This window comes from Hypomesus transpacificus, unplaced genomic scaffold (genome assembly GCF_021917145.1).
Source record: "Hypomesus transpacificus isolate Combined female unplaced genomic scaffold, fHypTra1 scaffold_243, whole genome shotgun sequence".
Taxonomy (NCBI): Eukaryota; Metazoa; Chordata; class Actinopteri; order Osmeriformes; family Osmeridae; genus Hypomesus; species Hypomesus transpacificus.
In genome coordinates, this window is record NW_025813774.1 from 148,014 (window position 1) to 175,959 (window position 27,946).

The following is a 27,946-nucleotide window of genomic DNA, read 5'->3' on the forward strand; positions in this document are numbered from 1 at the left end:
CAACTTCCTCGACAGTTTAACGTGCACTTAGGTAGATGTTGATACCGTCGCTTCTTCCTTAAGACTGGCAGCCGAGAGCTTATCAAATCTATATAGCCATCCATAAATAGCTCACCTTTCAAGCCCATATATGGTTTGAGTGACAGTAAGGGATATCGTATGCTGGCCCAGTGTTCTGCATAGCTCCTCCTACAGGCATCCTTCAGCGCCAGTCTAATCGTCTTCTCCTTGGATCGTCAACCCCATTTACCTTGTATGGTAACGCACAGAGTTGATTGACAAACACGTCACGCCTCCTCACTCGCTTATCTCCTCCCCTTTGGCTCGCGATCAGTGTACGATCATCCAGCCTGTCTATTTGCCTGCTGAAACTGGGCACGGGGAAAAAACAGCAGAGAAAGGTTCAAACCTGGCAATACGGATACACATGGAGCCTCTATCAGCGCAACTTCCCATCTCTCCTCTACTTTAAATGATACGCTTCTGCATATAGTGTAGAAATAGTAATACTTTCTGAATTCATCTGCTGACCTTTTTTCACGTGTATGTATTTCCTCATTTGGACCAAAATTAACATGGATTTAGTAATCTGATTAAGTATAGGGGGACTCATTTTTTTCGTGGAACTGTCTTTTATCTGCATCCCATAACGAGCATCACCATGGACGTTTTGGCGAACTATAGTATTTTTCAGGAACTTCAGCTCGTGCACGATACCGGCTACTTCTCCGCGATGCCCTCGCTGGAGGAGAACTGGCAGCAGGTAACTAGGCTACTTATTAAATGATTACTGCATAAGGGGTATCTCTTGATTGCTGCCATTAACAGTTATGCGCTTGGATAGAGGTGTCAACTTTTATGCGCGCATCTCCAGTACTAAGCTTAGTGTAAGGAATATGATGTCAAATTTCAATGAAATGTGTAGACTAACCCATACCATTTGACAGGTGTAAGCCAGTAGCCCGAAGGCACCAAAGGTTTAGTTGTAGGCTTCATTACGTTATATTTGGCTACAGTGCACAATCAAATAGATTAAGTGAAGTCTTTTAACTTAAAATCAGCTTGATTTCATTTTTCACGTTCATATTGTCGGAGTGTTGTTGTGCGTCGTCGAGAGCAGGTTGATATTCCCCACTGCCGTACACAGACCGGTGCGCATCGTCTAGCTGTCAGAGGCAATTAGAGGAAGTGGTCTTAACTCTGAATAATAATAACTGACTACGAATAATACATCTGCCCGTTTCCTTAAGCTGGTGGATGAATATTTTGGTCAATAAGAGGTTCCGTATTTGAATGTGCTCTACACACGAGGAGGAAGTGAAAGCGTTGGAAATGTTGGGGATCACAAGTCAAGCATGACCAACCTGCGGGAAAGAGCTGCTTTCTAACCAGGATCCGGTTTTAGTTCCTTATTACAATGTTTATTTGCCCATTTTGTTTCGATATATTTGAATTGTGCACTCGGTAAATCAACAACATGTTTTCCGTTTGGAGATGAAAAAACGCTTCACTGTAAAGCCAGACCGCCCCATAAAACACTGATTTAGTTCACATGTTATCACAGTCAATACTACTACACAACAAACGCTAACTAATTACCATATCACAAAATGTCTATAGACAGGTGACGGTTTAGTTCATGTGGTACTGATGCGCGCATGGAAACACGAGACATGCCGGCTGTGGTTCTTGTAAGTCTACCTGCATTTGACTGGAATCATGTGATGACGCTTCTCGACAGTGGATGCAGGCAAAACCTGCGCATGGAAAGTCCATGCCGGTAAGCTTCTGGTGCTGGCGCTGAAGGGGCTTTCGTTCATGCTAAATCTTCGCCGTGCGTAAAAGGCGTAGACTATCGTTGTCTGCGGTGCCCGCTCTAGTTCCTACTTTCATCAGTGCCCCACTGTCCACCTCCTACAAACCCTTACCAACGATTTATTTCCTTTGAACCCTATCTAGCAAAAGCTTATCCTATAGAGGGAGCAACTTCATTTTGACATCCCCTTGCACACGGTGTTTGTGTGCAAGAGGAAGTGTCAACATCTTGCCATACACTATGGCGTGGGGGTGGGACGATAAGTCCCAGAGACAGAACTGTCTACCTTCAGTGGCCCGTACATGCAACACAGCATACACACAGCCAGCCTCCTCAAAGGACTGACGGTCTGCTGGCGATCCATACACCGTCTGTTTGGAAGGTAGAACTGGCACTTTGATGACGCCCCAGTGCTGTCAGACACAATTTCGACGGGTGACATTTTTATGAACCCAGATGCGTTGATAACCAGGTAACAGCCTAAATGGCGCACTGTGTTATCCCTGCGACAAAGACAGTGGTGGTCCTTCCTGTTTCCAGGGGGATGTATCAGAGGGCAGGCCTGGTGAATGTGAGGTTGGTCTTCTCTCATCCGGAAGACACGGTGTGACAGGAAATGTCAAGTTGCACCGAATTCAGAAGACCTCCAATCCTGTCCCATTCCCACTCTTCTTGTTGGTCATTGCTGTTCGACCACTGGGTTCAGTCTTGTAATTGTACTCTACATGAGCTGTCTGTCAGTGACCTTGAGACACACTCTGACCTCCAACATACCATGTCCCGCCATGTGCCAGACAATCACTTAGCCATGCCCATGAGGTCAAACGCTACCTCACTCCTAAATGTGATGATATGGCCAGATGTTTCACATGGGTGAAGTCACACTGCCTATAGAAGTCTGTACAGTATGTGTCTGGGTGCATCCATGTGTATGTACAATGTGTGTGTGAGTGTGTGTGTGCATCTGTGTGAGTGTCAGTACGTGCGTGCGTGTGTGTGTGAGCGTGTGTGTGTGTGTGAGAGCTCCAGCAGCAGCCCAGACGTGTGTGATGTGGTGACTGGGAGGCCAGGGCGGCGAGGTGGAGAGAGGGAGGGAAGTGCAACACACGCATATTCTCCACTGCAGGGTTTCACATTTCACACTCCAGTGGGCTGAGCCCCAGGGAGAGTGGCGGACGAGACGGCGAGAGGAGGAGAGAGACACAGGATCCTCCAGAGAAAACACACATGGAGCAGGTTTCTTCATTTACCCAGCCCTCTCCCTCCACCAGCTCCCCCCAGCCCCCCTCCCACTGACTGGACTCAATGCCCCTGAGAGGATCCAGCGCCCTGTTAACACTGACCCGGTTCTGGCCAGCTGGCCCGCCTCACCCAGGGAGAGTTCTCCACCAGAATACACTCCCCCCTCTATAGGCCAGCACGTCTAGAGAGAGAGAGACAGAGAGAGAATGTGTGTTATGTCATCGCCAGTAGGGCACAGCTGCGTTCTCACACACATCAGGGCGACGGCATCAGCACAGCCAAGCTCTCCGATCGTCCCCTCTCTTCTACCCTTGGCTCCTCTTTCCTCGTTTCCTTCCTTGCTCACGCTCTCCAAACCACCTGTCTTTCCTCTCTCCCTCTCCCTCTCGCTCTCTCTCTATATATATATCTATATATATATAGATATATGTATAGAATCAAAGCCCTATGGCTTTCAGGTGGATGGGGCAGAGTAGGGGTTCTTAATTAGGGCCCCCAGAGCAGGCGAGTCTTCCAGTCCTGGCTGCTGTCTGGGGCAGTGCTGAGCCCAGCGCCCCTCTGGGACCACCAGCTGAGTCAGCTCTCAGCTTCTAGAGAATAGAGGCTGAGATCCAGGGAGGCTCAGAGGAATAACAGAAGGCTCCAAATGGCTTTCCTTGACATCTTCTGCCTTCAGAAGACTAGCCTCTTCTTCCTTTTATCTTCATGGACAATGCAAAACTAGATTCCTGGTCAACAACTTGTTTCTAATTGCTTCGCACTGCCACTCTCTTAGCCTGCTGATCTGTTCTCCATGGCGTGGTCATACAGAATAAAGCATGGTCATGTAGACATTACATAATTTTGTCACGGGCTGAAAAGATGCACCTTGTTTGACTACAGAGGGTCATTTTCCATTTCCCCTTGCTTTGAAACAGTGGATTCAATCTCATCGAGAGCATTAGAGCAAAGTTACAAACTGAAGTATCCATTTGTCCTCTCATTCATGTGAGTCTTATCATATGATCTCAGGGTAATTGAATTCAGTGTGCAACACCCAGTTTTAGAGGTGTTGTGTAATGGTAATGTGTTTCTGACCCTCAGCGCGTGGTGTGGGACTGTGTGTTGTCTATGGGGCATAGGTTTGAGTCATAAACACACAGGTTATTAGACACACTATTAGATATGCTTCTCTTGGTGCTATGAAAAGATGCTTTGTGGTGGAAACATCTTTAATAGGTTCCTCACGTCTCCGGTGGTTAATTAGGAAGCCATAAACGATTTCTGACAAATTGGAGAGTAAAGACTTCTTGTGGGTGGAGAAATTCTCAATCTAACCCCCCCCCCTCCTCCCCCATCCCCCAACACTGCATAGTATTAAACTGTGTCCATTTGGCTCCTTAATAGTAGAGAGGGATACATTTCTGAACACTGTCAGTCTCCGAAGCTAGCAGGTTGTGTCCAGAATCGGAGCTGTCGCCCTCATTATTCTACTTGCACTCTAGAACACCTGACTGACACTTCTTTCATCAGAGTGTGTGTGTGCGTGCGTGCGTGCGAGATGGGTGCTGGGCTGACCCCGTGACCCGCAGTCATCACATATGTCATCGCACCGCAAATTCACTCTGCTCTTCTCCGAGTGCGTGTGTGAGTGAGTGAGCGCGTGCGTGTGTGCGCGTGGCAGGGGTGATTGCCGGTGATGGGTGCCGCTTGTAAGGGCACCATGAAGAGGTTGAAGTGTTGATGAAGGAGAGGATGGGGGGGAAAGATGTGTTCATTTGTCCGCTGCCTCAGAGAGGGAGATGGAAGAGGAGGAGGAGAGGAGGGGAGGTGGAGACGGGGATGGGAAGCGGAGGGAACAAGCACATCTTTATGTATGGATTCTGTCATCCTCGCAGCCACCAAGCGGCCGAAGCACCCAGGGATTTGATTAACAGCAGGGAGAGGAGCCAGTCATTTTTTTTCTCACACCAGCACACATGGCTTGGCAATGACTTTCACATCATTTGAGCAGAAAGATCGGAAGCTGTTACACTGCTTTACAGCGATCCGACACGCTTGGCTGCAATTCATCCTGGTGACCGGAAAGAAAAGCCACAGACATTTCCTTAAGTTTAGGATTTTTTTCTCTCTCCCTTGCTCTCTCTCAATGTCTCTTTCTCTTTCTTGCCCTCAATCAATTTGGCATCTTCTGAGCTTTAAAAGACCCATTACAGAAAGCTGATATGATACATGAGATTCAAGAAGATTCGAAGGATTCTAGTACCTACGTGCCCCTCCCTGGTTTGACCTTTGAACCTCCTCAACCAGAGTCCATTCTCTGCATGCCCAGCCATGCCAGACACGCAACAATCCAGACTATCTGACAACACCTGTTGCTAAGCAGCGCTACCGAACGGGAGGCAGGCTTTGGCTCATTTGTTTGTTTACTTGCGGGTCTAGGAGGATAATCCTACCCAGGGGACATCCCGGACCAGAGAGTCCGCCCTGTGGTGAGCCTCTCTGGGCCAGGAGGAGGGAGTGAGTCCCTGAACAGGCCTTGAACCAAGAAGGAGAGACAAGGGCAATTTGCGCTGTGTAAACACGGAAGCTTGTTGTTGTCATCGCCTCCCCAATCAATCACAGCCCAAAGAGCCTCACGTTGACAGCAGCAAGGACAGGCTAGGTCCTAAAAAGGGTCTGTATAAACCCCAGCGTTCGATAGTGAGAACCGTGATAAAATTTCCAATACTATGTTTGCTGTGAGATAAGTACCTGAACTGCGGAAGGTGGTGGGTCTCCTTTAGTGTAGACACTATGGACCATTATAGTCACCAAGCTTTCATGTTTTAAAGAAGTGTATGACAGTGCTTTTTTATGTTGCAAACAATCACGTTTTGTAATGGGGAAGTTGCAAAACACTAGGGGCCCTAGATATATAGCCAGAGAGAGTGTGTGTGTGCCAACGAGTGTGTGTGAAACCGACAGCGTGTGTGTGTGTGTGTAATGCACACGTGTGTGTGTGTCTGAGATTGAGTGTGCGAACGTTTGCATGCGCGCGTATGCCTTCAGCTGTGCGCCACAATATGCAAACCCAGCGGTATTTCCATATGCTCTGAGTAATCGTTTCCCCTGTTCCATCTCAACCTGGCCACCCTCCAGTCAGGCAGTGTGTCAGGACCTCTGTGTAATGTCTCCCTCTTTCCATCCCTCCCTCCCTCTCTCTCCTCGGCTGTCTCTCACTCTGTGCTGGCTGCTAGCTGGCTGGCTAGCTCCCATATTACAGTAATACAACACATCCTGGAGCTGTGGCACTCCTCTGTAGGGAGCGGGGGAGAGGAGAGGAGAGAGATGGCTGCAGAGCTTGGCGCTAGACTACACTGCTAAACTGGTAAATAGCCCAGAGGAAGTCTACACCAGTGATTTAATGAGTCGCCTTGCTCACTGTTTTTCAGGATGCAACTATACAACCAGGCCCAGCACAATGTTGTCCTTTATCCCTTTGACTACGTTAACAGGGTCTTGTGATGCAAATGCTGGACACGACAAGGTGTAAGGGAAGATTAGGGAGGATTTGTCTGTTTACAAGACAGTATCCCACCTCTGTCTGACTTAGCTACAGTACGACTCTTATTCACTCTAGTGCCCTACATAGCCCAGGGCTGTACAACGATGCTAATTAATGACCCAGTCACCAATGGCTTTAGTCTAACATTGGGTTTTCTACATTCCAATAGGGGAAGTTATGTGGGTCACTAGCTATTTTTGTCTGTGATGTTGCCGGGAATACCTTGGGGAGCAGCCACTGTTTTATAAGAGAGGCCATCAACAAAGTTTTGGTGTGTGTGTGTGTGTGTGTTTGCATGTGTGTGAGTTGATCTATAAAAGTGTGTGTATGAGCAGGTGGGTGTGTTTAGTATTTGGAGGACATTTCTCAAAAACTTGGCAGTGCCCACTCTGCGAAGGTTCAGTGGAGCAGGTCGCATGTGCACACTTAAATCGCAGCTTGTCTGAATTATTTAAGCTTGAACTGCTGTAACCAGCATGCCAGCCAGCAGCCGTTCAGCCCGTCTCCGGGTGGCTGTTTTTCTCTAACCCCCCCGTCCCCCCCCGTCCCCTCCTCCCCCCGTCCTCTGGGTTCAAACCAGCCAAACCAAAGGCCCTCGGTCAATCATGGAAGGCCTTCATCCTAATTCTCCCTCAAGCACCTGCATGTGTACTGGTCTCCTGGTGCGGTGTCTGGCAGAAAAAAAGCTTGAGGAACATGGAGGAATAGTCACTGAAGTCAGGCACTGAGGGTGGTTGAGATGAGGTCATGTTTACAACCTCTTTTTATCGTTTTACAGCAAGAATTAAGGTGGCAAATCACCACCTCCAGCCTCCAAAGGGCCTCACAATGAATATGTTGAGGGTACAACACTCCCTTCCTTATGTTGACCGCTGCCTTTAGATTCAATCAAACCTTTTTACTCTTCGCTAACCGCTAACCAGATGTAACTCATTGAGTGATTGACTACATTAGGCAGACATGTGAAAGTGGATCCTGTGGCGAGCTGTTTCCAAGCACCAAGAGGTTCGGAGGAGAACTGCGATGTCTTGTGATGGGTGCAGTGAGTCATACACATCACCTGGGGGGTCCAAAACATGACCCATGGATCGGAGATCGTCTGTGGTGGACAGTGTCATACTGTCTGATGCACAGCTGTGCACAGCTTACAGTTGAAATCAAATAGCACATCCACACACACACTGTTGTAGGTCAAGGGGCTTACCCGGGTGACTAACATCCATGGTGGCTCTTAGACCCAGAAGTCGATTAGTTGTAGCACACAGACGAGTGACCCGGCTCGCCGTCTCCCCTAAAGAGAGTGTAATTACGGGGATGAAATGGGGGTTAGAAGTGGCTGCACTCTGGCTGAGCTCTGGCTGAGGAGACAAAGCTGGGTCAGGAAGACAGGCAGGGCAGAGGGGGGACTGGGTTCAGCATTGCGTGCCTCCACAGCCTAATCACACAGAAAGCAAACGGGCTGTGCCCTCCTCTCGCTCTCTCTCTCTCTCTCTCTCTCTCTCTCTCTCTCTCTCTCTCTCTCTCTCTCTCTCTCTCTCTCTCTCTCTCTCTCTCTCTCTCTCTCTCTCTCTCTCTCTCTCTCTCTCTCTCTCTCTCTCTCTCTCTCTCTCTCTCTCTCTCTCTCTCTCTGTCTGTCTCTCTCTCTCCCTTTCTCCCTCTCTCTGTCTGTCTCTCTCTCTCCCTCTCTCTCTCTCTTTCTCTATATCTCCTGGAGGAGTGCCACGAAAGGAGCAGAGCAGAGACGTCTTTCAATATTTATGCGGCTTGAGCCAATCTGTGTTGCTCAGGTTTGTTTTGAAAGCATTCCAGCTTGAATAAAGAGAGCCCCAATGACAAGCTCCTCCTCCTCATGAGAGCACCGACCAACCAAGCCTTTCCTGGCCCATGCAATCACACCCACACACAGAAACTTACATAAACACTCAACTGCACCCCCCCACTGACCCCCCATCGCCATGGTTGTCCCTCGTTGCCCCTAACCCCTAGTTGAACCTACTGGGGCAGAGCTATGCTGTAACCAGCCCCACTGTGACTGTAGACAACCACCCCACAACAGCCTTACTGCAAACACAGTGCTGTGTGAAGGCATTCAGCCTGAAGACTTGCCCACACACACACACACACACACACCCACACACACACACACCAACACATGAAAAACAAACCTGGCCATTGGCAGAGCGGTTGGCCTTTTTTTTTTCTCTTCATCTCAAGTAAAGTGTGGTACATAGCCACGAGAGAGAAGAGAGAGAGAGAGAGGCCATTTTGGTTCTTATCTCTGCAGACTCAGTGCCACAGTTGCACTTCCCCGTGTTGGGACGTGACTGGGGTTCCAACTGCCTGAGCCCTTTGAGTGGCACCAGCGTGAAGAGGAAGCCCACTTTTTTCCGGTTAGCCATTCCCTTTATCTTTCCCCTCCTCCGTCTCTGTTATCCACCCCCTTCCCTCCACCCCCCCATCCCTCCAACCCCCTCCACCCCCTCACTGCTCTTTTGTTTTGGAGGGCCGTAGCCGGCAAAGTCTCATTCTTTCTCTCTGTCATTGTGCGCCGTAATGAAGATTAGCCAGCCTGTGGAATACAATGGGGTCCCCCACATCCGCCATGCAGACTCCCCCAAATCCTACCGCAAGCTGTTAACCCCTGTGTAAAACGCCTGTCGCCCAGCCCCCCCCCCCCCATCCCCTCCTCTCCACCGTGTGCAGGGGGGGCCACTAATGCTGTCTGACTGGTTGAATGGGAATGGATGTATCCTGATTAGATTAGCATGCTTTTGGCAGCTGAGAGGCCGCTTGGTGACTTGGACACGATAAACAGCGGCTCACCCAAATCCAGTTAAAGAGAGACAGGGATCACCTCCCCAGTGAACACAACATCGCTACAGACACTCAGGATTATCCCCCTGCCTCCCACTCCAGCCTCTACTCTCACTCTTCTCTGCTCTCTCCTCCTCTCCTCTCCCCTCCTCACTCCTCCTGTCCTTCCTCCGTCCTGTCCTGGAGCAACGCAGACATTTTCACAGCTGGTCACCGCCAATTTAAGTCAAAAAGGAGAGCATTGCTTCGCTCTTAAGAGGCATCGCAGGATGTAACCGCCGGTGCATAGCAAGACCGTGATCCTCCGCACACATTCTATCCGGTGTTCACAGCAACATAATAGGAATCCCTTTGCACAATAACACAGTGCTCTGTGTGGAGGATTCCTGTCAATAACGGTTCATCTCAGAGGTGTCTGGCTCCCAGCTGGTTTTATTGGGATTGAGTTGTTATGTAACTACATTGACGAGCTGAACATTGTATGCAGAGTATAGAGACATTAAAGGGCCACTTGAACAGTGTGGCTGACTGGCTGGCTGGCTGGCAAGATGGCAAGCTGGACAGGGAAAGCAATTGGAAAAATGGTTGCGCTCCACTGAGCAGAGGTCTCCAGGTCTGTGCCCTCATTCTGGCCTCCTTTGGATGAGAGCTTCTCTTTAGCCACCTAACAACCTCCCCCATCAAAAGACTGGTTTCCCCCAGACGTTTCTTTTTTGGTTATCTTTTGGTAGCTCCGAGATGAATGGACCTGTTAGCCTCGAGGAGAGCTGGAGATTTCGCAAAGGCCGCTTTTGTTTTCCATTTGTTTCATCCATGAGACCTGCCCAGCCAGCCAGACTGAACACTCCGTCTTTCCGCCTGGTTATCAGCGTCTCCCCCCGCACGCCGTGCCCTGTGAGGAGAGCCTGAGGCAGCAGCCAGCCGCGTGTCTGGATCTCCCGTGAAGGAGGGGGCTCTCGCTGGGCGATGCCATACTGCCAGGGTAATGTGGTCTGATAAGGCCGTGTGTGTGTGTGTGTAATTAAGCCATCGCCGTGCTCTCTTATCTGTTCCTGAGCTACGCGGAGACACTGGAGCCGGGACTGAGCGGCCCATTAGTCAACGGTTAAATGACTTTTCTCCACGCCGCCGCCGCTCCACATCTGAGGAGGACGGCGAGGCCTCGGCGTCTCCCCCCTCGCCCTCGCTCCATTTCACGAGCTCCGCCCGGCTTCAGACAGAGAGTGGAACCATTAGATGTCTGTGAGCTAACGAACCCTCCATGTGAATATGGAGGATAGTCCCAGGTTGTGAGGTATTCAGATCAGGGCCGGGCCTCAGGGAAGTGGAATATTATCTATCCCTCCCCGGACTGTCACTGGCTCTGTGTTGTTCCCTGATGGGCTTAGCTTCTGCTCTCACAGTCACAGTCAGTCACACAGACAGAGCCTCAGATCTCAGCCTGACTTGCTCAGAGACTACTCTCAGTACAGGTACAGGAGGTGTGGGAGAGTGTGTGTGTGTTGGTTCGAGCTTATCTAAGTATTGCTCAGTGAAGCCATAAATTAGCCCCTCTGTGCACGGGCAGGGCCACTGCTGATGAGATCACGCACAGGCGCATCATTTCCCATCGATTAGGAGGTGTGACACGCGCGCACACACACACACACACACACACACACACATCTCAGACTGGCAGGTCGGTGGCTGCAGTCAGGCCACTGGTCATTTGGGTGTCAGCTAAGAGTGATGGGCTGGCTGGTTGGCTCTCATTGGATCAAGGGCAGAGCACAGGGCAGGACAGTCCGATAGCACATCGCAGTGCAATAACACACACACACACACACAGACACACTGTGTGACAACTGTCCAGTGTGCTGACTGCAGACGCAGGGCTTGTTTAGCCATTAGAGGAGTGTGTGTTGGGAGGCGTCTGCCGTGTTTGTTGCTGAATCATGAGCTGCCGAGCTGCTCCGAATACGAATGACAGAAACGCTGGAAGTACAGTTGGCGTTGAAACACTCTGAGCGTTTCAGGACTGCAGGGTGTGGCCTCCCTGCCTGAAAAGGGAGAACAGAGAAAGAAGGTGGATTGATACGAGCTGAACCTTCTCGATGGAAAATGGCATGAAAAGGTATCCAGACATTCCCCAAAGAACATGTCGGGTCAGTGCTGGTTCCTTGGCCCTTTGTCCAGGGTCACATAGCCTCTCGGTATATATTTCAGAGTTCAGTGGTGAGTGGGGCTCCCAGCTGGGTGGCTGGGTACAAACTGTGGGAAGGAAGCTAGCTCTTTGATGCTAACGCCGCGCTGTGAGAGGGCGGAGTGTGAAAGGGCTGATAGGGGAGAAGCGTGGGTGGAGATGGCAGAGCTGGCACGACTGTGCCATCGTCCCAGGGTGCCCAGCAGGGGGCAGAGGCAGGAGCGCCGCGGAGAGAATTCATGTCAAGACGGAGAGACGAGGGCTTGCAGTGACTGAAACAGGGCCGTCGCTTCCCTCGCCGTGGTTATAAAAAGAGCTGTCAGTATGTGTGACTGACAGGTGTTTCACTCGCTTCTCCCACCTCGAAATGTTGCACATGACTCACTGTTTGTGTGTGTGTGTGTGTGTGTGTGGGTTTATGCGTGTATGTCTGTATGTATCTGCATGAGGATATCTACCACTGCTTGTGTGTCTGCTTGTGACATGTGCGTGCGTCTGTGTGCGTCTGTGTGTGTGTGTGTGTGTGTCTATGTGTGTGTTTGTGTGTGTGTGTCCCTCTTTGTCTCATCCGTGTCCAGGGAGTGCTGGTGAGTGTGTTGCATGTAGACAAGCCAGAGCTCCCAGGCTGTCTGTCTGCGTGCTTGAAGGCCAGTCCATCAGCCCAGCTCTTTGTTGTGATAACAGCAGTGGGCAAAATGTCATAGCACGCTTCCTCTGTTGGCCCAACACACCGACGCAGGCAGGTTCAGGCTAATCTCGCGCCGTCGGCTCCGTTGTGTCGTGGCACTTTGTCGGAGGTGAACGGGTGGGCCGCTAAGTGAGAGACCTGCATGAGTCCCCTGAGCAGGTCAGGGGATCATTTCACCTCACTTCCTTGTCTTTAAAAGCCCTTTAGGGGATTGGCCGAGCTCTTTGCGTGGAGTAAATTTGTGTTGACGGTCTAGATCAGCGTCTCTCCTTTATCCAGAGGGCACTCAGAAGTGGGTTGTTAACCCCCCCTTCATCGTGCCCATTGTAAGGCATCAGCCCCAGACTGTTGTCAAGTCACTCGCACCCGCGCGCACACACACACACACACACACACACACACACACACACACACACACACACACACACAGGGTATATGCATCTTGGGTTACACTCCCCCTGTTGTATGCCCTGCAGACCAACACAAAATGGGGCAAGTGCTCGCTTCCTCATGTGGCCACACATGCCATTTCCTTTTCTGCCTCTTTCTCACTTTCTCAGTCTCCCTCCCTCCCTCCCTCACACACACACACACACACACACACACAGACAGAGACATACAGTTGCTCCAAAACTGCAGCGCTGCCCTTCTCTGTAACAATATTCCTTTAATGTCACCCCTCTAGGGGTATGGAGGAGGTGATGGGGTGGTGATGGAGTGATTGGAGACAGAGAAAGAAGAAGAGATGGGTGGGGGGGGGGGGGGGGGGGGTAGTGGAGGTAAGAAGAGAGCAGCAAAGCTACCTTGGCCAGATAAGCTTGATCCCATTGTGGTGGCACATCTCCTCCCTGACCCTATCCAACACGCTCTCTGAACACCTCCACCCACGTCCACCCGGGCACTGCGGTCACACGGCTTTCAGCTCAACCCCACACCATCACACTGGGCATGACCAAACACACCCCGCCCGTCTGTTTCTGCAGTGTGTGTTCATGTTCTGCTGACCTTGTGTGCGTGTGTGTGTGTGCCTGCTGACAGGATGCTGTTAGGCTAAATGTCACAGACCCAGATAGGATTTACCCCCCGCAGGGAGAATGAAGTCCCCTCGCTCACTCCCTCTCCTTCCTCCCTCCCCACCCCCTGCTCCCTCCCTCGATTGGATACCTTCTCTGGTGCTCCCCTTTGCGGCTTCCTCACCTTCACCTCCCCAACCGTGTCCAAGCCTTGCTCTGGTACTTTACCTGCTAGCTATCTTCCTCTCCCACACACACACACACAGTTTTCCATTGTCAGCAGTCTGCTGAATAAACTCTGCTTTTAACTGGTTCCTTTTAGTGGCTAATTGCTCACAACCTCAGGAAGAGGAAGGAGAGAGAGAGGAGGAGGAGAGATAGAGGGAGGGAAAGCGAGAGTGAGAGAGTGTGTAGTTGGGGTTGTGGGGGGTAGGAAAACAACTTAGAGAATAAAAAAAACATAAAACCAGTGCTGAGTAATGATTTTTGCACTCAGACAGAGGTTCCATGTTTATTCTGTTATCACATTTGAATGTAAATACATTTTGGACAAAGTAAGCTCACGTAATTGAATTTACATTTCACATGATCATATTATTCCTGGAAACAGTAGGGAGCTAACAGAGAAAGCATGAAAACAATTATCTATAAAAAGCCTTTTCAAAACAACTGCCTGCATGAAGCGACTAAACAGTTTCCAAACCCCGTCTCTCGACAGTCTTGGGGAGCTGTTCATTTTCAGTTCATATGCAAATGTATCGAGCATCTCTCCCACCAAAAAACAAACAAATTCCTTTATTCCTGGAAGAAGAGGACAGCAACAACAACAATCTCCTAGCAACAGAAGCCCCCCTCCATCCCCCCCCCCCCAAAAAAAAAAAACCCAGAAAGAAAAACCTGTTTTATTTTTAGAGAGAGAGAGAGCACAGAGGGGGGAGTGTGAAGTAAACGTCTCAGATGTATGCAGGCAGCCTCCTCTCTCTCTCTCCTGGTAATGAAGCTTGCTGCTCCAACTGTCAGGGCCCATTCTCTCAGATGAAATAGCTGGTGCTGAGAGACCCACTGGTGCTGTCCCCCCCCATTCTGCCTGTCAGAGTGGTTTAGCCCTGACAGACTTAACACAACACTGATATCAGCCTGTGTTGGTAGCTGTTCAAACAAAATGGCTTTATCATGTAGTGTGGAGTCGAGTCGAGTCGGACAGAGTAGAGTGGAAAAACGACCACTTCCTTCCAGATGGGTAGTCTGGTCTTGTGCTCAGCGAGCCCTTCCTTTATCAGAGATCTGCTACTGAATTAGTTGCATCTCTGATCGAAATCTAAGTACGAGGGCATTCTCCCAAACACAGCTCCCCAAACTGGTGTCTATCCACAACGACTTTACATTTCCTCAACATGGTCGACCTGCATGCCTGACTGAAGCGGGGGTGTTTGGGATGGTGGTGGGAGTGGGGGGGGGTGGAGGGAGTGCCAAGATTCAGGGATGCTCCCCTCCTCCCTTCCCCTCCTCTCAGCCATGGTAATCAATCACAGAGTAATCAGCCATCTCCAGCCAGTCAGCTAGTGACAGGGCAGGTCAGCTGGTCAGACTCTACTGGGGAGCTTCAAACCAGGTTCACCTACGACAGCCGGGACGCTCTGAAGGACCCACATACGAGCGATTCCCCTTCCCACTCTGAAGCAGTTGGCTTCAATACGCAAAACGTGTCAAGTTGAAAGACTCAAGTGTCGCATTCTGGCGTGTGTGTGTGTGCGCGCGCATGTGTGTGAGAACCTGACTTCACATGTCGCGGTCAACGCTGCAAGCTCTTTAGTTAGGGTTACCTACTTTTAGCTTGAGTGTGTGTATATATCCGCGTGTGTGTGATGGGTCTGACTCATGTCTCGTCTCTCCCAGACGTGTCTGGAGCTGGAGCGCTACCTGCAGACGGAGCCCAGACGCCTGTCCCAGTTCTTTGACCAGGAGCTGGACTGCCTGCTGACCCCCGCCTACCTGAAGGAGGACAGCGAAGAGGAGCTGATGGACCCCCTCCTGCCCAACCTCCCCGAGGACCCCCCCAGCCCCCCGCCCCTCCTCTGCCCCTCCCGGAAGCACCTCTCCCCCTCCTCCGGACCCAGGAAACCAAGGCCCGGGGCCGGGGACAGGACGGGGGTGGCAGGGGTCCACCAAGCTCAGCTGAGCGCCGTCACCTCCCTGACGCCCCCGTCGTCCCCAGAGCTGGGGCCGCACCTGGCCAAGCCCGCCCACACCCTGAGGGCCTCGGCCGACGGCACCCTCACCCTCAAACTGGTGGCCCGGAAGATGGGCCTCAGCGCAGCCAGGCTGGTGGCCGCCCACGCGCTTCCCCTGCCGGGCCGGCCCGCCGGGGGGAACCCCGAGGAGGAGGAGCCGGGAGCCACCTGCGTGATCGGGGTGGGGGACATTCCCGAGAACAAGAAGAGGGTCCATCGCTGCCAGTTCAACGGCTGCAGGAAGGTTTACACCAAGAGCTCCCATCTGAAGGCGCACCAAAGGACACACACAGGTGAGCCTCCCTCCTTCCTCCCCCCCCCCACACACCCCCACGGGGAGAGCGGACCTCCGCCACTCTGAACACAAGTGTCCTTCATGTGAGACACAACTCCTCTCCGGTCTCTCTCCAGGTGAAGAGCACTCTCTCAGACAGCCCTGCCAACTCCTTCAACACTCGCTTAATCGCATTAGCCTGAGTCATGCACCACATCCATGCGTGTTACTCTAGTCCTCAAGCAGAACATACTGTACATTTACTCCAGATGCTAATGTGAAAATACAGTTCAGTTCTATTCCATTCAATTCAATTCGGACGTCCAGTCCAGTCATTAAGTAGTTGGTTGGGGCCTCCTTCTCAAGGTTGCCCCAGTACTTCCTCAGTGGATTCAGGGGGGTGGGGGCAGTGGAAACAGCCTATAATTCTCCCTCTCTTCGATCTCAATCCAGAACCACTCAGACCTCTGTCAGGAAACTGTCTTCCCCCTGACTAACTGCAGCATGATTGATGGATTGACCTGGATAAGCCGTAGTTTCCGAGTTTATTTGAGTCCCCCCCCCCCCCATCCCCCTCCATCCCACACCTTCCACATCCGTGCTTCTTATGTCACTGTGAAGGCCCAGCTACCTGGGACTGGGGACATGGTAACGGTGCCGTGCTTATGTGACAAGTCCCAAGCACTTGTAATCTCACGCTCTGTGTCAATTCTCCAGGCTCTGGGAGAGTGGTCGCTGTGATAGAAGGTTCAGTCACTGACATAAATAAACACCTGAGACAGACAGAAGCTGTGGCTTAAGCTGAGACAGGGGCTGGCCAGGGGTAGAAGTTAGGTCTGGGGTAGGGGTTGGGTCTGGGACTGAGGTTGGAGCACTGGTTCTGGGCCTGGGGTGGGGGCTGGTTTTGGGGTAGAGGTTGGGGCTAGGGCTGCTGGAAAGCAGAAGGGGGAAGATGTAATTGGGAGACCCGATGCCACAGGGGCTCCATTCACAGAATGATTAGCAAGATGAGTTTAGAGATACTATTACTCAAATCCCCCTCTTTTTTCTGCGTTGTTATTTCCATAAATTACTTATGGAGAAAAGAGTATGATTTAATCTGGAATTAGGGAGACTGGGTGGAAAATGACTTGCCGTGTAGAGCAGTTTATGAATGTAGTTTTTAATGCAGATAAGGGATTTTACAATTAAACTTTTGAATTGAGATAATGTGTAAAACATGAGCTTAATACAGTTCCTCTCTCTCTCTCCATCTCTCTCCATCTCTCTCTGTCTCACTCTCCATCTCTCTCTCTCTCCATCTCTCTCTGTCTCTCTCTCCATCTCTCTCTGTCTCTCTCCATCTCTCTCTCTCTCCATCTCTCTCTGTCTCTCTCTCTGTCTCACTCTCTGTCTCACTCTCTGTCTCACTCTCTGTCTCTCTCCATCTCTCCATCTCTCTCCATCTCTCTCCATCTCTCTCCGTCTCTCTCTGTCTCTCTCTCCATCTCTCTCTCTGTTTCTCTCATATATAAATATAACAACAGCAGTAAGTCATGGAGAGCTGGCCTGTTCAGGGCTCTCCTGCTGCCCTCATGTCCTCAGAGACCACAATACCCTGGTCCATCACAGGCTAATGGGGAGAGTGCAATTAACCACAACCCTGGCACCTGAAAGACTGTGTGTATCAGCGTGCCTGCCTGCGTGTGTGTGTTTCTGTGTGTGTGTGCTCTCGTCCGTCCATGCTTGCCTGCATGTATCGGTGTACATGTGTCAGGGGAGGTGGGAAAAGGAGGAGGGGGGGTAGGGGGGTTCAGTTGCTAGGATACCAGAGAGAGCGTATCAGTGGAGGAGTGTGGAGCTGAGTGGTTATCTGCTGCTGGAGGCACTGGTCTCAGCCTGCATCCCTGCTGCCTCCTCCCGCCTCCGCCGCCACCCCCCCCCCCTCCCCGCCGCGTACAGCACTACGGTTACCGTTGCTAGGCAACTGCATCCCCCCTCTCTGCCAGCGTGAGCGGTAATTGGCTGGTGGCACGGCGTCTGCTGATGCCAGATCCAGCCAGCTGCACTGCTGCCTCCTCGTGTTTCATTCCTGCTAGGTTGCTAGGCGACTGAGTCAGGCATCCATGTCTCCCGGTGAATATGATTGGTCGGTGAGCAAACAGCGGCCCAAACCTTCCTCTGTGGTTTTGGGAGGACTGAGGGAGAGGAAGGTGCTGGGATATAGCCCAGTGTTGGGGGATGGAAGGGCTCTACTTCTGCTCTATGTGACTTTTCCTGAGTGTTTTAGCCAGATAGGTCCCACAGGTCCCACAGGTCCCACAGGTCAGAGGACATCCAAAAGGTGATCCTCAGCTGGCAGGTTGCACATCTGGAGCTACTTGCCGTTTAGCTAAACGACTGGCCTGATCATCATCATCCCCCTCCTCCTCCTCCTCCTCCTCCTCCCCTCATCCCTCTTCTGCCTGTTCAGCAAGATGGGGAACCGCTGGGAGCCCCTCTCTCTCTACCCTGGTCGAAAACTCACCCCCCCCAAAACCACCTTACATAGCGGCAGTTATCTTGAAAGGCGGACGGTAAAATAGGAAGATGAGATTCTCATGTGTTTCACTGATGTCTTGGAGGGAGCAAGACATATTTACAGTGTGTTGAAAGGCGTAGATTGCAAACCAAGTCTCTTCATACAGTCAAAGCTGTGTCATCAACCGTAGCCCATCATCTTTCAATTTTTTTTAAAGCAACGTATTGATATGTATTTGATCTCTTTATGGTGAGGACACTGAACTGAGCTCAGATGTGGCACTGGAAGATGAGGGATGAACACTGGTGTGTTGAGAGGGTGCGTTTGTTTCGTTTCCCCCAGGTGAGAAGCCCTACAAGTGTTCGTGGGAAGGCTGCGAGTGGCGATTTGCCAGGAGCGATGAGTTGACGAGGCACTACCGCAAACACACCGGCGCTAAGCCTTTCAAGTGTAACCACTGTGACAGGTATGTCAAAACACACACTCACTCTCCCCCTCTCCCTCTCTCCCCCTCTCCCTCCCTTTCATTGATGCTACCACCCTTTAATGTGTAGCTATGACACAAAGCTTGGAATGACATATTTGCCGTTTGGTAAGAAAAACATAGTGAGAGGTCTTTAGCTAAATGTTGTGGCTGATCTGCTAACCTTCATAGAAACCGTATGAAAACTACAGCAATGTAAATTAAATTACGAATACATTTGATACAATTAAAATAGACATGTATTTAAAAGATTGGCCTGGCATTGACGTGAGGATTAGCGAGCAGGTCTGATAATAAAATGGAAATTGGAAGTCCTAATGAACGTTAGCTTTGTTCGTACACATTTACCCAGTAAGGAACTAAATAGTATTTGCGGGTGTCCTGTCTGATCCAAGCTGTTGAGCTCTGGGACCTAGCTGGACCCTGGTGGGGGGGGGGGGGGGGAGGAGGGGAGCAGAGGTGTCACGTCATATCTCAGCAGGGCAGTAAATACAATATGTTACAGTGTCCAGTTATCCCCCACCTCCACCCCCCCCAGTCTCAGACACATAACTAATTCTGGCCCATCCTGTCAGGACCCCCTAGTGAGTTGGAGAAGGGAGCGAGGGCGGACAGGGTGGAGGGAGAGGGGGGGGGGGGGGGCAGCAACAGATCTGTAGCATTACAGCTGGCTTTGGGCCCCATGGTCGTGACTCATTCTGCCATCTGTCTGGCCAGCCAATCCCCTCCTCAGGGTCCCCCCCCACACGATCACACACACACCACCTCACTCAGGTTGGGGTATAACGATGAGACAGATGACTGGTGGCTTATTGATGTGTGACGCATAAGCAGAGAGGAACACTTGACTATTTGTGAATGTTTCTCAAAACTATAACATTTTTTACGATGCCCATTTGGTTCCTTTACAATTCCGTGCACCCAATCTTAGGTGAGAAGTGGCTCCTCATCCAATTTAGCATTCAGTTCAGGAAAAATGTTGATGTCTGTTGGTTATACCAGCCATGATTCAACAGATCCATCTGCAGCCTCCCTCCCTGTTCAAACTGCAGCTGCCGTCATTATGAGGACTTGAGAAAATGCTGATTATGAGTTAGTTACACAGTCTTAATTGCCTGTACATTAGAGCTGCCTCGGCGCTCAGTAGCTAACAGCAGCTTTTAAACTATTGACTAAATAAACACCCTGCTCCTGCCTTGGCAACACACTAACAAGTGCTATCCTCTATATCTCTCTCCTTCCTTCTTTCTCTCTATCCATCTCTCCCTCTCTCTGCAGATGTTTCTCCCGGTCAGACCACTTGGCACTACACATGAAGAGGCACATCTAAGGAGGAGGAGGAACAGGAGAGGGAAAGGAGGATAAGAGGAGAGGAAGAGGAGGACAAGGCGGGAGGAAAACAAGATGGCTGCCCGCCAAGCTCCCGAGATGTGGAGAGGTGGAGTGCCGGAACTGAAGCCTGGTCTCGTCAGGTGGCGGGAGAGGCTGGGGGAGGCTGGGGGAGGCTGCACACAGCAGCGTTGTCACATGGAACAGAGACGTGTAGATTTGTGTACAGACAAACCGCCCATGACTGTCTTGGCGTCCTGGAAATGGGACCTAGCCAGGTCTTTATGCCACAGTTATTCAGTGGCACAACACCAACTGCCCCCTGGGATGTGTGTGACTGGAACGTCAGGGAGATCTGCACCCTCTTGTCATCTGTCATGCTCCTGAAGGTTACCTTTCACGAGGAGCTACTACCAGCAACCACGAGGTGACTCTATCAATCCAACCAGGTGTCTTTCTTAACGACAGGTCACATTGTACAGACATGGCGACAAGCCCTTAGCAGACGCTTTGCGGTGTGATTACGTATGACATTCACAAACTTGCCCTTCTCCCCCTCCATCGCTTGTCCTGTTTCTCTCAGTTCCTCTCCGCCTGACAGCTGCGCAACTGACACTTTTGAACCTTTTTGTAGAACCCCCCCCCCTGTCCAGAACGGGATTGTCTTGAAACTCACCAAACGTTGGCTTACATGCTGCTCCGACATGGACTGCCATATGCACAGAAGTAGTACAAGCAGCTAACTGCGACAGAAGCACAGACAGCTAAAAGAAACTCAAAAATGTGTAAAGATTATTTTCTTTCGAATACCGCCCCAACCCCCTCCTCCTATGACCGATTGAAAGTTGAAGGACAGATCCCGTCATTAAAAAAAAAAAAAAAAAAAAGAAGAAGAAAGATTGAGAATGTTTGCTGATGTTATCTTGTGTGTGTGAGACAGACTGTATGGGACTGGTCAGAGCCTGGCTGTGGTTGGGACCCGATAGTGCTCACAGGAGGGCTTCACACTTTTTCCCGGACAAATGGCACTAACCATGTGTGCTCGTCTTGGGAGCTCGAGGCGGACGCAGCGCGCGATCACACGATGTGCTTCTCTCTATCCAACATCAGACTGCATTCCTGCTAATGTCTAAAGTTCATTTCTATGGGCAGAGATCATTCCACCTATGATGTGGGATTACTATGGGGGACTGTGGGGATACTGATTTGTGTACAATCAAAGGGGATTGGGTGGCTCTCTCAAGAGCAAATAAATGTGATGAATGTACTGTTTTGTCAAGTTTGTGCATGACACTGGAACCAGAGAGAACATTAGAGGAGTTGGATATTAGTACAGTTTATAGGTGGCACTGGTAAACACATTACTGACAGTGTGGTCATGAGTAGTGTCAGTCAATTGTCTCATATAGAAATAGCCAGATGTAGAAATTCCCTTGCCCTCAGCCGAAATACCGACCAAACATTTGTTTGTTGTCATAGACATTTTTTGTTATCCCTGGTGGCCATTTTGACATCTGTTCTGTTAGCATCATCCCACAGCTGCCCACCAACTTGGCTGACATTGACCAATGAGAGGGTACTCTGACAGCAGGGTTACCTAGGTAATGAGAGGGGAAATATGCGCCCTCAGCAGTGGTCAGTGTTGTCCGGGCCCAAAAACAGGATGCAATGGCGTGCGACCTCTCTCTCTCTCTCTCTCTCTGGTCATGCTGACTGAGAGGTCACACCCCTCTGCTGACCGACACAGTCCATTTCCCAGACGTGGTACTCTAAGTGTTATCCTTCCCACTACACGCTCTCTCATGCTGCAGCATCAGTGCCCCAGGCCTGAAGACCTCCAGGGGTAGCCTTGCATGACAGACAGCAAAGGGGATGCTTTAAGGCACACCTTCACGATGTCAATTATTTGCAAGTAGTAAAGAGAGAAAAGGAGAGAGGGGGGGAGGGCAAACAAGGAACACTTCCTAGGAGAAGATACCGTTTAGTCCTGTCTCATCTGTTTAACATGAAGGGGACATAAAGTGTGATGGAGACCAAAAATGGGAACAGGAAATGGAGGACATATTTGAGAGAATTAGACCCTTAAAAGGAGCCTGAATAATCACTAGCAGCTTTGCGTGCTATTCAGAATTGATGGGTGAGACACTCATATGAACTGGCTGTGTTAGATAAACAAATGTTTTATGTGAATTTGGGCTCATAATTAAGGGGTGGCCCATATATTTGAGGTTTTGATGGTACTGTACTGTATGTGTTACTTGATGCGTAATTCATAACAGGATAGACCGATCCCATCATGGCTGGAAACACAAGTCCAACAGGCTTGGTTTGAAGCCATCCCACCTTACTGGGTAGAAATATACCACACACAGCTGCAATGTGCGTTAAAGGGAACGAGACATTAGCTAGTTACTGTTGTTTCTCATTTTACTACAGTTGTGGGTCTCCTGCTGCATATTGATGAATGATTGTGTGTTATCTGCTGTGCCTGTGTGTGTTGTTGTCTGTTATTGCAGTCAGAGACTTACCAAACCTCTCTCGCACACACATTCTCTCTCTCTGGGGCAAATCTTTGGGATAAAACCACTTGGAGCTGTTTTGGGTCCTGTCAAACATATTTTCAGGTGATTTGGTGGCGTTTGTGTGTCCTATACATTGGGACTACAGGGCACTTTGTGTCTGTAAATTCCCTGTATGCGTTCAGTGAATTGCTGTAACCATGTGGCAGAACCTTGGACACAAACGGACGAACAACAGGCATCGCTGTGCATCTCTTTTCACAGGGTGCTTTCATCTCTGTGGGTTTGACATCTGTGAAACAGCATCAGTGTACATTGGTGTGTGAAAATATAGGAATGAGTATACCATCGTGAGCCACATACTACTAGTACCAAGTCTTAATCTCAGATGGGAAACTGCTCCTTCTTTTTACCAGCATCTCCTCCCCCATCCTCCTCTAGAACACTCTCTTCTATCATCTGTCTAATCTGTTCATCCATCTCTTTATCCACTTTCGCCTCTGTTCTTATTCTCATGTTTCTGTACAAAGTGTTTGAAAATTATTATTTGTATATTATGATGTGAGTATAATAATGTTCTTTGTTATGGAAAAAGGAAAAAATTATTTTTGTTACTGGTTTGTTTCATAATTCTTTTTTAAATTGGTATTGTAATATCTCTATGCAAGAACTGTTCAGTGAATCCTTTTTATTTAAGAATGTAATGTGTAGTAAATTGTAGAATCAGTTTGGTGTGTGGCATCTCTCTTCTTAAAGCACATATGCTAGTTTTGATGTTATGAGTAATATGGTGCAATTCATCTCGCGCATTCCTAACAGCTCTATTCTTCCTCCAGTTTATATTAGAAATTGCTCGCAGGTTTTCTCAAAGCTTTTCTATAACCAAATGATATACTCATGAAAGGCCAGGGTGTGTTGAAGACAGAGACGGTATTTCATAGTGGAACATCAGCACAGCATATAGACGCCCCCCTATGAGCACAGAACAGGAGAGAGATGCTCCTGGAGATTGGCGCGATAAGGGATCCAACATTCTCACTCACAGACACACTGCTTGTTAAAAACAAACTCTTCTTACCAAGGTGATGACTTATCTGGCATTGGTGCAGCCTTCTGACCGTGACTAACTGATAAAAGGATAATCGAATAACTAATGGCTAATTAGGGAGCAATTACGTGCTGTTAAATGGCCCTGTGCAGTGTATTAATTCTGTTTCTATCTGGCAGGGGGCTACTCTCATAAGGTTTCTCATTAAATGCCCCTAATTGAAATGGGCACCCTCATCAAGTAGCTTACATGTGTCTGTCGAACGTAATGTGCCTCTATATGTAATTGCAGACATCACATTGCCTGGTATCTACTAGTCATTGCATATAGATCAATCAGCCAGACAGGTTATGAAATTGAAAATGAGACTCATTTTCACTCCCAGTCCCTTTGACATCCCATGAGTATTTTTCAATATGAACAAAGAGACCCTGCCATCATTTTGATCCCAAGGGGCCATATTGGGACTGACAACATACGAGAAATTGTATTATACCAAGAAAACCTGTTTTGAGATTCAGCATGATAAGTTCACAGTTTTGAAAATGACTATCATGAAATATCCCACTAAATAATCCATGATACACAACAAATAAACCTATTGATGAGTCACCATGAGCACCATGAATTGTACACTTCTTGTCCTTGATTATCTGTTGCATTTACTGTAAGTGCTTTAGATAAAAGTGTCTGCAGAATGAATACCTCTAAATTAGTACTTAGCAATATTTGATATGTTCCTGTACAGCTAAATGATGCTCTCAGTGAACAGCAAGACTTTGCTATGTGGTCCTTACCAACACTCAGATATCTACATCATGCTTTCAACGGGTTTGACGGCTAGCACAAAATGTATGGAGACAAAAGGGAAATTCTTTATGGAGTTAATTGAATTCCAAGCATAGGATTCCAAAGTAGCTTACTCAGGATTTAGGCTTCTCATGCTCAAATGCTTTGGCCTTCTTATCCAGCGAGCCGCGACTCAACATTATTTGAGGATGCATACTTCAAAATGGGAAAACTCCTCGGGTCATTCTCTTTCCCTCTTCTCAAAACATCTTCCAGGAGATGTAATCTAGAATATTTACCTGCATGTGTGTTGAGGTAGTGCAAATGATATGCTATTGTGAAATCATTTACTTATGTGATGACAGGTGCTTTCAAACTAATTCTTACTTAACTGACCATATCATTTCTCTGTGGTATGAAATCAGAAAGGGAAAGACAGCTAGGCACTTATTTACTTCTAGACCTGTGTATGCTGAAGGAACGCTGGTATTATATGACACATCCTCTTCCCATTTACAACCACAGTACCAGAGGGAAGTATTAGGAATCCTGACAATCACTCAGTAAAACCTACTGTCTGATCACTGTTTTGGTTTGATTGACATAAAAACAAGAGATAACAAAGGAACACAATGATAGTGTTGCAAAAAAAAAAACACAAAAAAACGATCTGAAGACTAAATTGTGTTATTCATGTTCCTCGAGGCAATAATGAAACATTCACCTGTCATCTCTGTACAATCTGGATCTACTTTCACTGTCTTAGAATGACACTGAACAGTGTTGACATCACAAAGATGAGCAATTCGGCTGGAAAAGCAATGGAATCCTCCACATAAACACTATCCATGTAATTCACTTGAACAGTCCTCATACAAAACTGATTGGCTGTGCAAATCACTGCGAGCTGCCAGGTGTCTTGTAGGCAGTTGGCAGCAGTTTGGGGAACATTATTGTCACATCTGGCAGTGTTTAGGAACCTACCAACTGGGAAAGTGATTCTCAGAGTTGAACCTCCCATAGTTGATCTCTGTCAACCGTACAGCTTCATTACAGCCTGTCACTGGTTAAAGCCTCAGCAAAGGATCTCTCTTCTCTGCTTTTGTAGTGTCGGCCCACTTTAGAGGTGTACAGTTGCAACTAACACAGACACAATCCATGTTTAGTGGAAGGGTGGTCAATTAGAAGGTGATTTAGAGATGTTCATTATAGGAATAACTCCCAAAGTGAAACAACAGTTTCTTGTATCATGTGCATATTCATCATAAAGGTCCATATTTCTGTTTATTTGTCTCGTTTTCTCGATATCTTATGAGGGGAGTCGTGCTATAAACAGGTTCATATATCCATCATCACCTTCTTCAATTGATTCTTTTGTATCCTGGTCAGGACACCAAAGTGCTTAGATATTTCCAATTATTGGGAATGTGTCAGCGTGGCCTCAGTAATTAAAGCCTAATCAGCCGGGGTGAATTCAGAGTGCAATCCTCATCAAGGTTTCATTAGTGTCCACCTGCCTCCGCCACCCAGAAGCACCCCTCCTCCTCTTGGTCTTTAATAGTCCAGTGACCCGAGAGAAACGCAAAACGTGGGGGTTTGAGACCTGAGAGGCCGTTGCCAGAGACTGTTTAGCTGTACGGTCTGAATCCCTCCCTCACTCTCTCATTTCTCATACCCCCCCCCCCACACCCAAGAAAAAAAGAAAGGAAAATGAAGTCTGCTAAAACACATGCAAGGACTGAGAGAAGAAAGAGAACCATTTAGTGAAGCCTCAGTGGACACCTGCAAAGGCATTAAAGAGTGGTCTTGTGCCGTGGAGAGAACACCTGGGCATCCAGCACAGTGTGTGCTTGACTGGCAGTGTGAAGTCACACCTGGCACAGGGGGGGGGGGGAGAGAGAGAGAGAGAGAGAGAGAGAGAGAGAGAGAGAGAGAGAGAGAGAGAGAGAGAGAGAGATACATTAATCCCCCCACCACCCTTTCTCGATGGGGTCATGCATTATGTAGGGAACTCTTTTCTCTTTTCCCCATCTCCCCACCTCCCGCTCTGCAGTAAAAATAGACGGGCCGACCTGTGAGCTTCCAGCTCTTTCTGCTTCTGACACCTCGCGTTTCCCAGGTGCAGCAGGCTAGGGTTCTTATCTCAACAGACTGATGATTAATGATCATGTTAGTGTGACAGTATGGCAAACATGCTTAGGCATAGCAGCAGGTCCAGGGACAATACATCAGACATGCACCTCTGTATCTGGGCTCCGTTTTTTTCTATAGAGACACAGATTGTAATGGATGGGCTGTGAGCAGAGTCTAAATCGGTACAGAGAGATGGAGCAAAGCGGCTTGTGGCTGAAGGGTACAGTATTGCTGAGTGTTGAAGTGAATGCCAAAGTAAACCATCCTGAGGGAGACACAGTTGGGGCTGTCTGAGACTGCTACCTCAAGGTCAATTTGAGCGCGTGTCTGTGTGTGTGTGCAGTGCAGGCTGTGTGCTTGGATCAAGTATCTTTTTAAAGCATTGAAAGTGACCCGCCCCATAAAGATCATGGTCATAAATCGGTCTGAAGCATCATTTTCCCTCAGGATCACCACCAGCTGCTGCAGCTCACTATCCATTTCTTCTACAACATTGTTCATACTCAATGTGTCTCGATTAAAGAGCAGGTTTTACAGCTTGTGTAAGTTAGGGTGCTATTATAAAGATATAGCAAAGGGAATGGGTATCTTGAGAGTTATAAATAGAAGTACCTCAAAAGCCTACCTAGCTGGTAGCCTTTCCCATTCAAAACCACGACTCATATTCACGAAGGAGTGTTGACCAAAGACTTAATTTAAAACTTACAAATGTTCCATTATTAAAATGATTATCAATTAATATTCCTATCCTCAAAGTAGATAAGGTTACGGTTTATATTCAGGTCAAGTCAGATGTACTTTTTTTTTTTTTACTGGTGCGAAGATGACGACTGGTCAGCGACTGGTAGAATACTGTATTTTCAATTTGATGTCTGGCCTGGCCATGTAAATGGATTTGCTATTGTTGTAACAGCGCGCTCAGAGAAAGGGTTATGCTGCCCCCATCTGGACGAACAAAGCACAGTCTTTCTCCTAGCTTTAATTTTACATGCTGAAATCTAAAGAACCAAAAATTAAATAGAATACAACATAATTGAATATCTATAAGCTTACAGAACCAAGCCAACACATCTATAATGATTTGTGTATTGTTCACAGAAACGATCAACTTGTGTTTTCTTCCGGTCTTCACCGCCCTTTAAATGCATACTTAATTCATATGCATAGGGATTTTTATTATTCACTATTCGCTTCTGGTGTCTTTTATTGTCATCAAATGTGTAGGATTGTAACTTGCGCATTTCGATTGACTTTCCGTTTATGTGCGAGAACGTTCGTGTGTCTCGGTAAACTTCGTGGCATTTCGGCAACACTCGTTTAGAATCGAGCCCTGTCGATAGAGCTGATTTTCGTCGTCT

At 48.8% G+C, this 27,946-nt stretch overlaps 1 protein-coding gene across 1 annotated transcript; it reads left to right on the forward strand.

Annotated features, from left to right (window-relative positions):
* Nucleotides 1–345: 345 nt before the first annotated feature.
* On the forward strand, nucleotides 346–24,273 carry LOC124462759 (Krueppel-like factor 7). The gene is made up of 4 exons (XM_047014372.1): nucleotides 346–763; nucleotides 15,178–15,805; nucleotides 18,629–18,752; nucleotides 20,049–24,273. Exons 1-4 carry the CDS (start codon nucleotides 662–664, stop codon nucleotides 20,098–20,100), a joined length of 906 nt encoding a protein of 301 aa, XP_046870328.1. The 5' UTR covers nucleotides 346–661; the 3' UTR covers nucleotides 20,101–24,273.
* Nucleotides 24,274–27,946: the final 3,673 nt, after the last annotated feature.

What these genes read in the sequence shown, in the direction of transcription:
- LOC124462759 (XM_047014372.1), top strand. Translation starts at nt 662, where the DNA reads ATGGACGTTTTGGCGAACTATAGTATTTTTCAGGAACTTCAGCTCGTG. An exon ending in GCACCAAAGGACACACACAG is followed by an intron (nt 15,806 to 18,628) that starts GTGAGCCTCCCT and finishes CGTTTCCCCCAG; the next exon opens with GTGAGAAGCCCTACAAGTGT. An exon ending in AAGTGTAACCACTGTGACAG is followed by an intron (nt 18,753 to 20,048) that starts GTATGTCAAAAC and finishes CTCTCTCTGCAG; the next exon opens with ATGTTTCTCCCGGTCAGACC.